A 12,017-nucleotide genomic window follows, 5' to 3' on the forward strand; every position below is an offset into this window, starting at 1 on the left:
GTAGGGAGCAGCTGCTTTGAAGCATGAGAGGATGTTTTGTCTGCCGGACCGATGAGTCATGTGGACAAAAATGGTTGTTTCTAAAACAAGTGAGAGTTCATCCTGGGTAGTTATTGAAAGAGCTGAACGTCACATTTTACTGTCTATCAGTTGGATAAAACATTTTCCTATAGTTATTTTTAGACACTCACATACAGTATGTATTTAATATTCACAACAATAAACACACAAACAGTAGTTACTAACGGGGAGGATGCAAACTAATAAACTTTTCCGATCAGTTCATGACCCATGATTTAATGTTGTTTGCAAATCATGATGAACATTGGCACTGAAACGATTAATTAATCGATTAGTCGATCAACTGGCAACAATTTGTCATCAGTTAATCATTAAAGTCATTTATCAGAAAAAAATGTCAGACGTTTTCTGGTTCTCACATCTCAGATGTAATTGGATTGTGATTTGATGCTGTATTATTTATATAGACTAATGAGCAATTTAAAGATTTGATTCGTAACATTGTATTAAGCATAATGTTTAATGTAAAAAAGATGAATCCACAATGAGTAGAGAAATATCCTGGTGGTCAAGTAGTAAGAATGCATATTATGTTATTGCATGTTCCTGGTTTAGTTGTAAATACTGTCATACTTTATGTGTCACACCCTGAAACAGCTCACTCTGGGCTGTGAAACAATAATCTCGAATCCCTGTCATGTTAATTTCCTCAAAAACCTCCAAAAATGTGAACATGCATGGGTTTGTATTTTGTGTTGCAGGACCTCCGGTGACTCGTAAATCAAAATAAGAAGAAAAGAACCTGCTGCAGTTTCTTAATCACCATATCAAAACTGTGCTTTTGGTTTTCCAGACCTCTCAAAAGAGATCAGGACATAGGAAGTGACACAGACTTCACCAGAGTTCAATGGAAGACATCAGTGCGAGATGCTCCAGGCCGACAAGAGGCGCCTCCATCTGTGACCACAGACCCAGGAGCAGAAACACTACCGGGGCGGACCATCACAGCCCCGCAGACCTATTCAACGTAAGTCACTCGTTCATTTATTCATAAATGTACAGGAGATAACTGAGGAGTTCATGGAGAGAAGCTATTCTCACACACTGTTCTTGTTCTCCTGCAGCTCCACCTAGGGTGGGGAGAGAAACGCCATGCCTCCTCCTCTGCTCAGTCCTCCTCAGCAGGTCCAGTTCACTCAATTCAGTTTTATTTTATCCCTGTTGTGAGGAGCCAGTGTTATCTGCGACTTGGATATTATTTAATATTTTGTTTGTTGTTTGTTTTGATTTAGATTATAACTATAGACCACCCTGTAAACATGTATCTATATGTGATGTCTGTCTTTATATTCATCATGGCTTGGTTGTGTGACGTCGGCCGAGTGGTGTGGCCCGGACGGGTCTGTTGTTCTGATCCGAGCGGTGCGAAGCGGACTGGACAGAGTGGTCTTGGAGCTGCTGCGAGCAGGAGTGCCCGGTCAACAACACTGACCATACTGGTAACCCCTAAACCTCAGTCCAATAGTATTTGCATCTAATTCTTGGTGTTTGTTTCATGAGGGAATTATATGCAAATGCCGTTCATTATGTCTGTGTTGAATAGCACTGAGGACAGAAGCAGCATTTAAAAATGGCGATTTTAACTGCTTTGTAACTCAGATGACAAACAAAAAAAAATATGTTTGGATTCCATAATCACTGTCGATCTTTCGACTCAGATTCACATATCATATGTCATATCTGTCAGAAGCAAAGCGACTCTGAAATAAACATCAGTATTCTTCCACCTTGTGACTTGGAAGCTGATGTTTACCTGTTGGACCATGTTCACCATCTAGTTTAGCACGCTCACATTGTGCAGCTGGGGCTGGTGGGAATGTGATTTGTTTTTCAGTTACTTGGTCACCAATCAAAATATTAAAGTTTATAACATCTGTACTAAATCATGGGATACAGCTTCGGAGACAAAGTTAGTAAGGTTCAACTTGTGTGATCATGAACTTTGAAAAAAAGTCTTTGCCATCTTTGGCTCCAGTTCATCTTACATAACATGTAGAGAGCCAGAGCAAGCATTATTTTCTGACACCTGTACACTGAGGGGCTGAGTAAACTGGTGTACTTACCCCGTCTCTCTCACGTCCTCCTTCTGTGTCCCCCCTCCTTACACTGTTCCTCATCCTCCATGGCTTCACCTCCTCCTCCTCCTTCAGATCCCCTGCTCCCTCTGACTCAGAACAAAGTTATGGCCCTAGTGCTCAAACTCGAGTGATGGACACATAACTTTTGTTCCTTGCTCTTGCCGTCTCTTTTTCTGCCTTTCTGTCTCGGCCATCTCTTCCTCACTTCGGCTGAAGCAATTCTCTCCGCTCCCCATCCCTCCATCATCCATCTCTTCACCATCTGGCTCGACTCTGTTGTGTATGGTTGTTCATTGGCTGACTTACTCCCTCCCTTCTTCCCTCACCTCCTCCCCCTCCACTCACACTGTCTCTCTCAGGGAGATCAGCCCTGCACTGGGCATGCTCAGTAAACCACCTCTCCCTAACAAGGACCCTCATTCGCTATGGGGCTGCTGTGGACCTGCAAGACAACAAAGTAAGTTCTGTCTCTGAGTTATTGTTCTTTTGGTTATAACTCATACATGGAAACACAAGAATAAACTATTTTATTTCTCTGGTAGGGCGAGACGCCGCTCTTCCTTGCCGCCCCCTCATGGGTCTATGATACGGCCAGGGCCTCCCTCCTCCATGGTGCCAACCTTGAGCTGCACGATCGAAGAGGACGCCGTCCATAGACGTGCCAGAGAGGCATACATCACCAGGTCCTGGAACTCCTCTTGGCTCACCAGATTCAGAGAGCCCGTTCCTGTCGACCCGAACAACGACATGCTGTGGGAGGAGCGCTCTCTGATGTACTCGCCATGGGTCGGATTCAACGGCATGCCAGGAAGAAGCGCCTCCTTCTCTGGGATCATAGCGCATAGAGAAATGACCCCGCCTCCACAAAAGTAAGGCTTCAGGAATATAATGCACACATAGAAACGATATTTGCCTCAACAGGCTCCATAATTCAAACTTCCTCCAGTTCCAGCTTGTCCATTGTGAGGATGTATTAGTTGCTTTCTTTCTTGTTTTTTTTTTGTTAAAAGAATAATATAATGATAATAAATTGAATATCTACGGGTGTCACAAGAAATCGCCATCTTCTGTTTTAGTAAGTAGTGAAGACATCTTTCAGTATTTTCTGACAGTTTATTGATCAACAGTTTCACAATTAACACACTGAGTGGAGTGGATCAAAAGATAGTGAGCCGATTGGCTAAAACATCGCCTAAGGGGTGACTGCTAGTGTGTGACTTACTGTTAACAGCATCATGGTGAACAATTCTTATCTATGCTTTCAGTAAAGCAGTATTCTCACAGTTAATAATTCATTGTGAAGTTTATATTTAGGGGAAAAAACACTACGTATACTGTGTTCAGTGCAAAACATCAACAAAAAAACACAAAATCCAGGGAGTGTAGACTTCAACCTTCAGGAACTTTAAATCTTTCGATGTGAAGCCCATCACAAAGCACAATTTAAGTGAAAGTATTTATGCTAAATCATAGGCTATAAAACATGGACATTGTATCCGTGATGTTTACCCATAGGTTCATAAATACTGCTGTGAAGCTCAAAGTGTGGTGTGGTGTCTCAACAAGCCTGTCAGTCAACAGCCACCTGATAACCCTGCATAACTTTAAGCCTTAATATAATGTGAACAGGTGGTTGTATAAATTCACCCTCATGTACAGTTGTCATGAACGGGGAATTCTACAGAGACCAAAACTGTTTTTTGTACCAGGCTGTAAACATGTTTATTTCTGCTGTGAGTTGGACATTTGAACATGGGGACTTATGGAGACTGACTCACTTCTGGAGCCCGCCTCAAATGGACGTTTGGAACTGCAGTTTTTGTTTTTTTCTGCATTGGCTTCAGTCCACAGTGATAGTTTGCCGCTTGGCGATGATGCAGTCACTGTCCTGAAAGCGCCTCTGAGGATTTAAGTGTTGGCTTTCCAAACATCAACCTCTAACCTCTATCACTTGACTTTCTTGTCTTGCCAGTGATTGGTCGATGAACAGACGTACCGAACCAGTACCCCTCCCCACAGAACTGGCGACCCACACTCAACCAATCAGCGACAGCGCTGGTCCCTCCAAGAATCATGGGCCGCTCGCGCTCGGCCATCAGCACCTTACAGGAGGTGACCTCAGAGGATGAGGATCGTGACAGGCACCAGGAAGCCCCCAGAGCTGCGACACCTCACTTCCTGTCACCACAGCCTGCGCCTAGGCAACGCTCCTTTTCCTGCACCCAGCATGCACTGCAGCGTCGCTCCAGTGGCCACCAGCCAGAGCCCAACTATGTTATCGTGACAGACAGAACAGCCAATGAGCCCATAGAAAGAGTTGTTGTTTCACCTCCCACGATGTTGTCGTCCAAATGACGCCAGCCAGTGGTAATCGGTGACAATCCCAGTAGAGCAGAAACACAAGTGATGAGTTCAACAAATCCAGAGCAGAAATCCAAAGGTGAGAGGTCGAACAACACGACTGCTGACTCCACACAACAGCCTTGTGAGAACAGAGAGCCTTTCAGTTCAGCCTATAAGAAGAGTCGCAATGAAGCTATACCGACAGAGAGGTGATGAATTAGTTAGTGGCATGAGGTTTGTTTTGTTTTTAAGCCCAAAACGGAGCAACCTTGATTTTCTGTCATTTTGGGACCTTAATTATAGGTCAAATATGCATCTGTTGGGTGTCTCCTGACAGATTTTTCTCTTATTTGTTACATTCCTGTCACATTAATACACAGCAGCACTCGGAGATGTTCCTTTCCAAATCAGCTCCCCAGTTTTCACTCAGCTTTGCCTAATTATTATTATTTATTATTTTACTAGGGAGCGGGATCCTTGTACATTTTCTGTTACAACACACACACGCAGTCAGATAGGTAATATACAACATGTCTGAGATGAATGCAAGTCACCCTGAAACTGCAACATCTGTGGATCCTGTTGTCAAAAACTGTAATAACAAACCAGGAGACAGATGTGCACGGTTGCACAAAGATGTCAGAGTCCTGTGATGCATGCAATAAAGTGACTTTTCATGCAATAATGTGCTTTTTTTATTATTTTAATAACAAAACAATGTCAGTTATTGAGCAAGGAAGGAGGAATTATTGAATATTTTCTAAATATAGTAAACACAGTAAATACTAGCAAAATACCTCAAAATTATGACAGATAAAGAAAATAAACAATAAAAACAGAATAAACATTAATTAACTCAGCATGAGTTCCATTTGTTTCTTTTTTCATGATTTCCAATGACCAAAAATCTTTGGTTTAAACTTTAAAATAATCACTTATTATTTATTATTATTAATATTTGATATGAATTATAGATATTTCCTACAAATTCAGTCTGACATATTTGGTATGTTTGGAACTTTGCAGATCTTTACTAGGATTTAAGTTAAAGATGTTTTCTGGTTAATATTTTAGTATACTGACTGACTGGTGTTATGTATGCAGAACTTTTGTGGATTTGAATTGTTCTGCTTGTGACAACCACAACTTCTAGCAACAACTCTTGGTTTGAAACAGAAAGTTATCCCATCACAGGACTGTCATCAGTCTCTCACTGTTTTACTGCAAAGCTGTCTGAAAGTTGGAGAAAGAATAATGATGATGGCACTCCTGTGATGACATTATTATCACTTTCGGGACAAGGCAAATGGCCACGTGTGCAAAATAATATAAATAAGTGGCCTTACGTCAGTTTTGTGTCTGACACATCCGCACGCAGACAAATGTTGAATGAGTGTGACAGTGGGAGAATGTCCTCCAGCTCTTTCTCATCATGGGAACGTGGAGCAGGAGGCTTCATCCTCACTTTATTACCTGTTAAAACCGATACTTCATTTATAACGTGTGCTTGGAGGAGGTGGGTCTCGGGTTCCCACACGCACACGTGGGCTCAAAATATCGTTACAGACTGCGACAAGAAAAAAATGTTTTATTGTTATGTTTCAGTACTATAAGTAAACAGAGTCATTGGAAAAGCCGCGCGTAAAAGGTAGACTTTACGCGTAAAGGTGTCCCTTGGGAACTCAGTGATTTGACAAAATCACCAGTAAGAGAGGAGTTTATGGTAGATGATCCGAGAACAATGACACAACGACTTGGGTTCAGATTTGTTTACCAGAGTATGAAACACTCTCCACGTCCAGTTTGGCAACGTTTCCATCTGGGAGTAGCTCCTTCAACTCTGTCTCATGGGAAAATTGCGCAGGGGCTCCGTTCACACTTTATTACCTGTTAGAATCGATACACTCATTAAAGAGTGTTTGGAGGAGAGTGGCTTTCAGGTTCCCACGCGTCGCTTCTTTCAGTGTCCTCATGAAATGTGCCGCCATTTGGTTTGAATCTCATTATTTCCCAGGTATTTGTGATTTTACGCGCGACACATAGTGCTGTTTCAGCAGACTGCAGATGTTTGTAGATGAAGACGAATATGAATAAAATAAAATGATTCAACTTGAACTGAGTTCTTGACTTCTTTTGTTTTACAAAACACTTTGCAGAGCTGTGCGTAAAGGAGTGGATTTTACGCACGCGTAACAGCTTCCCTTGTTGCCGATTCAGTCATCAGTGATGCTCTTTTAAGAAGTTTTCAGCGTCATCAGATCTTCTCGCTCCACGCTCCGTTTCTCCTGAGGACATGTCTCGTCTTACCGTCCATAATAATGTGTGAGTAAGTCACCCACAGTCATTTGTCTGAGCTTCACGCTGTTTCGGCGGATGTCTGTTGCTTTCCCTCACATATGTAAATGGCCACACGCTGTCCACACCTTTTACAGGCGCGTGCAGCTCACACCAGCTGGGCAGCTGCACGTGCCCGCAGATGAATGAAGGGTGTGTATGGCTGCGTTCATCTTGTTGTCAAGTGTGTCCACACAGATCAGTAAGAAAAGTATAAAATAAATCAAAGATCTGTTTTTTTCATTCTAACTTGATTTGAATGTTTGAACACATATTTTCACTGATGTGACTCTAAACTTTGAAACTGGAGGAAAAAGAGTCACAACACAAGTCTGCTTCACTTGTAACTGTGAATATTTTACAGACATTAACGACTTACATAACATGAGTTTAGTTTCACATGGAGTGAAGTCGCCGTCTGTGGGTGGTGGAGCCTAAAGTTACGCCCACCTCCGGCTTAAAGGCCCTCACTGAGGCTGAGAGGTCACATTCAGCTTCGACTGAAAGTCCGACAGAGCTGCAGTTACCGCCGGACTGTTGTTGGAATACAATCATGAAACTGATTCAGGATTGGGACGCAAAGGCCCAAGAAAGGTAAGAACACTTTACCATGTCTGCTTTCTGTGGAACATTACAGATGTTTTTGTAGCGCATCACTCCGGTGTCAAACATTTCATTCTTAATCTGATCTTCTTGTTCTGTCTCGCAGAGTCCAAACCTCAGGTGGAGAGACGTCGAAGAGAGAGAATGAACCCGCAGCTGGAGAGCCTGAAGACTCTTTTGCTACCGCAACAGTATAAGACCACATAGCTCAGGTGGTCCGTCCATCCTTCAGATTAAAGGCCTTTTAGAGGAGGCTGAGAAACTGTTTACTGACTCTTTGTTTGTGTCTTAGGAAGCGACTCAGCGCAGACTGGAAGAAGCTGAGATACTCGAGCACACAGTCCTCTTCCTCAGAACACTGCGACGGGAGGACACGACGAGAACTGAAGGTGGTGTGATGCCAGAGACAGTCCTTCCAAGACGGTTTCTCCCCCTGTCTGAAGAGAGCTTCTCAGTTCCTGGGACCTGAGAGGGAAAGGCCTGTGGCTCGGAGCAGCGCTGGATGCATCTTTCGCTGCTCGCTTTTCCCGTTCAGACTCTGACTCGCAGGAGTCCAAAGAAGAACTGAAGCTCAGTCCTCCTCCAACTCTCTGCTTTTCAGGAACTCCTCCAGGTCCATTCTTCGGTCGTTGATGCACAGGTCCGGTCACAAATGTGCACGCCTGCCCTCAGTGCGAACCGTGGAGTCTCACATTCGCTCTCCCAAAACTCCCAGCAGCCCCACAAGCGGCGAGTCGAGCGAGCAAACAGAGCCCGTCCCAGAGCCAGCCGCTCAGCCAGTCACTGTGGAGGCCGTGGCCCTGAGCTCCACGCAGTGACTCCACAAACTGAACTTTTAATGACTCTGACATGCTGACCAAGATTCACCAGCAGCACGTGTTGTTCTTTTGACTTTCTGCAAAGTCTGATACATTTGTAAATGTATACTGTAAATTTATTATGGTCACACCAAGTGCTGCTCCAGCCTTTACAGGCCAACTCCTGTTACTGTGTCATCGATGATGTATTTTTGCACCTTAATTATTTTATTTGTCATTTGTAAATAAACAAAAGGAAAAATCACTCAAAATGCAGATGTGTCCATTTACTGTTTGCTGGCCGTGTCTCGGGGGCAGAGGTGTGGACTTGTGCTGCCACACACGTGACAATGAAAGGCACCACGCGGGACGTTTCCACACAGTGGAACAAGTTTATCCTCACATCAGAAAACTATAACACACATCCAGGCAGAACGACCAAGACAATCCAGAACCTACTGACATTTAGACCTAATTCGCTGGTCTTGATACGACTACTACTGTCGATCAGAAATAGAGTTGATTGTGTGCGTAAAAGGTGCCATTTCCGTGCGTAATCTCATATCTTCCTGATTTGACGTCGACATCAAGTGACGAAGGTTTTGCTAATTAAAAAGTTATATATTTGCGCAAACTCGTTAAGACCAAAGTTACGTTTTCATTTTCATGCTAAACGCGTGCGGGAAAAACAGATTTTCACACCCGACGCTATCCGATTATTTAATTGCATTAGTTTAAAGAGTTGCTCATATCATGGAACAGTTCTTCAGACTTAATTGCCTCTGATATTACAACTATTTCAGCTTCATATATAAAGACGCATTACCAAAGGCTGATAATCCAACATTAACTAAATAAAGTTTAAAGGACTTAAATCCGTGCGTAAAATGTCTCATTCCCATGCGTAATGTCGTCTTTTCCTGCTTTCAATTCGACATTAAGTGGTGAAAAGTTGCTTGTTGAAAATATTATAGTGAATATTGTATATATTTAATTAAGCAAAAACAATTTCCATAAAATAATATTATAGTATGGTATTTCTGGTGCGCGGGGGCTTCAACTGGTCAGATTGTATTTTTTCATGGCACTTTCCTTCAGCCTGTAACTCATTTGCATCTCAAACGCTGGCGAATGCGCGTGGGAACGCGGGAAAGTTGTTCTCCTCTCTGTGCCATCCTTCTAATAATGTATCACTTTTTTAACAGCTAGTTAAGCTGTAAATGCAGCGTCGTTTCCCTTTCCACGAGAAAGAAAGACGCTGGAACCTTCCAACGTCTCTTTTCTGGGAAATATGGCGAGTGTAATTTAAAAAAGCTACACTGATTGGAGAGAGGGGAGATTTGCCACGATTGAGAAGCGAATCGTTAAAGGCTGAAGAATGTTCATGGAAAATACAATTAATACAGTTTCACTACGGGTGCAGCATAAAATGTTTTACGTAGGGCAAAAATATCTCATGTTTTGAACCAACAATAAATTAATTACTTTTGCTGAATTAATTTATTTTTCACCGAGCAAAAACATTTTATCATCCGTTTATCGACGTCAAAGTAGAAAATATGAAAATTACGCACGGAATGAGACATTTTACGCACGGATATACTTTTTTTTTAACTTTAGTGAGTTCACAATTAAACTAGAATTCCTAAATATTAATATATTTTTATTAATATTAAAGCTGAATTTTGCCAATTCGACAATAATTGTAATATCAGATCAGCTAATTAGGTCTAAACGTCAGTATGTTCTGGATTGTCTTGGTCGTTTTGCCTGGATGTGTGTTATAGTTTTCTGATGTGAGGATTAAACTTGTTCCACTGTGTGAAACGTCTCCGCGTGGTGCCTTTCATTGTCACGTGTGTGGCAGCACAAGTCCACACCTCTGCTCCCCGAGACACGTGCCAGCAAACAGTAAATGGACACATCTGCATTGTTTAGTGATTTTTCCTTTTGTTTATTTACAAATGACAAATAAAATAAATTAAGGTGCAAAAATACATCATCGATGACACAGTGGACAGGAGTTGGCCTGTAAAGGCTGGAGCAGCACTTGGTGTGACCATAATAAATTTACAGTATACATTTACAAATGTATCAGACTTTTGCAGAAAGTCAAAAGAACAACACGTGCTGCTGTGTGAATCTTGGTCAGCATGTCAGAGTCATTAAAAGTTCAGTTTGTGGAGTCACTGCGTGGAGCTCAGGGCCACGGCCTCCACAGTGACTGGCTGAGCGGCTGGCTCTGGGACGGGCTCTGTTTGCTCGCTCGACTCGCCGCTTTGTGGGGCTGCTGGGGAGTTGTGGGAGAGCGAAGTGAGACTCCACGGTTCGCACTGAGGGCAGGCGTGCACGCTTTGTGACCGGACCTGTGCATCAACGACCGAAGAATGGACCTGGAGGAGTTCCTGAAAAGCAGAGAGTTGGAGGAGGACTGAGCTTCAGTTCTTCTTTGGACTCCTGCAGAGTCAGAGTCTGAACGGGAAAAGCGAGTAGCGAAAGATGCATCCAGTGCTGCTCCGAGCCACAGGCCTTTCCCTTCAGGTCCCAGGAACTGAGAAGCTCTCTTCAGACAGGTGGAGAAACCGTCTTGGAAGGACTGTCTCTGGCATCCACCACCACCTTCAGTTCTCGTCGTGTCTCCCGTCGCAGTGTTCTGCAGGAAGAGGACTGTGTGCTCGAGTATCTCAGCTTTCTCCAGTCTGCGCTGAGTCGCTTCCTAAGACACAAACAAAGAGTCAGTAAACAGTTTCTCAGCCTCCTCTAAAAGGCCTTTAATCTTGAAGGATGAACGGACCACCTGAGCTATGTGGTCTTTACCTGTTGCTGTAGCAAAAGAGTCTTCAGGCTCTCCAGGCTGCGGTTCATTCTCTCTCTTCGACGTCTCTCCACCTGAGGTTTGAGACTCTGCGAGACAGAAACAAGAAGATCAGATTAATGAATGAAATGTTTGACATCCGGAGTGATGGGCTACAAAACAATCTGTAATGTTCCACAGAAAGCAGACATGGTCAAAGTGTTCTTACCTTTCTTTGGGCCTTTGCGTCCTCTGAATCCTGAATCAGTTTCATGATTGTATTCCAACAACAGTCCGGCGGTAACTGCAGCTCTGTCGGACTTTCAGTCGAAGCTGAATGTGACCTCTCAGCCTTCAGTGAGGGCCTTTAAGCCGGAGGTGGGCGTAACTTTAGGCTCCACCCACCACAGACGTGACTTCACTCCATGATGAAACTAAACTCAGTTTTATGTAAGTCGTTAATGTCTGTAAAATATTCACAGTTACAAGTGAAGCAGACTTTGTTGTGACTCTTTTTCCTCCAGTTTCAAAGTTTAGAGTCACATCAGTGGAAAATATTGTTCAAACATTCAAATCAAGTTAGAAATGAAAAAACAGATCTTTGATTTATTTTATACTTTTTTCTTAATGATCTGTGTGGACACACTTTGACAACAAGATGAACGCAGCCATACACACCCTTCATTCATCTGCGGGCACGTGCAGCTGCCCAGACTGGTGTGAGCTGCACGCGCCTGTAAAAGGTGTCGACAGCTCGTGTGGCTCATTTACATATGTGAGGGAAAGCAACAGACATCCGCCGAAACAGCGTGAAGCTCAGACAAATGACTGTGGGTGACTTCTCACACATTATTATGGACGGTAAGACGAGACATGTCCTCAGGAGAAACGGAGCGTGGAGCGAGAAGATCTGATGACGCTGAAAACTTCTTAAAGAGCATCACTGATGACTGAACCTGCAACAAGGGAAGCTGTTACGCGTGCGTA

The 12,017-nt window shown here is 43.3% G+C and overlaps 1 protein-coding gene and 1 long non-coding RNA gene across 2 annotated transcripts; one reads left to right on the plus strand and one right to left on the minus strand.

Moving 5' to 3' along the window:
* Nucleotides 1–1,402: 1,402 nt before the first annotated feature.
* Nucleotides 1,403–2,730, plus strand: LOC113747493 (uncharacterized). Its single transcript, XR_003463660.1, has 3 exons — nucleotides 1,403–1,520; nucleotides 2,519–2,616; nucleotides 2,702–2,730. It is a non-coding gene; the product is annotated as an uncharacterized LOC113747493 (long non-coding RNA).
* A 7,445-nt stretch (nucleotides 2,731–10,175) lies between these two features.
* LOC113747377 (transcription factor HES-2-like) lies at nucleotides 10,176–11,605 on the minus strand. Its single transcript, XM_027287071.1, has 3 exons — nucleotides 11,260–11,605; nucleotides 11,054–11,140; nucleotides 10,176–10,952 (listed from the first exon to the last, which is right to left on the minus strand). The coding sequence occupies exons 1-3, from the start codon at nucleotides 11,302–11,304 to the stop codon at nucleotides 10,437–10,439; spliced, it is 648 nt and encodes a 215-aa protein (XP_027142872.1). The 5' UTR covers nucleotides 11,305–11,605; the 3' UTR covers nucleotides 10,176–10,436.
* Between the last annotated feature and the right edge of the window lie 412 nt (nucleotides 11,606–12,017).

This window comes from Larimichthys crocea, chromosome XIII (assembly GCF_000972845.2).
Source record: "Larimichthys crocea isolate SSNF chromosome XIII, L_crocea_2.0, whole genome shotgun sequence".
Taxonomy (NCBI): Eukaryota; Metazoa; Chordata; class Actinopteri; family Sciaenidae; genus Larimichthys; species Larimichthys crocea.

What these genes read in the sequence shown, in the direction of transcription:
- LOC113747377 (XM_027287071.1), bottom strand. Translation starts at nt 11,304, where the DNA reads ATGAAACTGATTCAGGATTCAGAGGACGCAAAGGCCCAAAGAAAG. An exon ending in ACGCAAAGGCCCAAAGAAAG is followed by an intron (nt 11,141 to 11,259) that starts GTAAGAACACTT and finishes TCTGTCTCGCAG; the next exon opens with AGTCTCAAACCTCAGGTGGA. An exon ending in CTCTTTTGCTACAGCAACAG is followed by an intron (nt 10,953 to 11,053) that starts GTAAAGACCACA and finishes TTTGTGTCTTAG; the next exon opens with GAAGCGACTCAGCGCAGACT.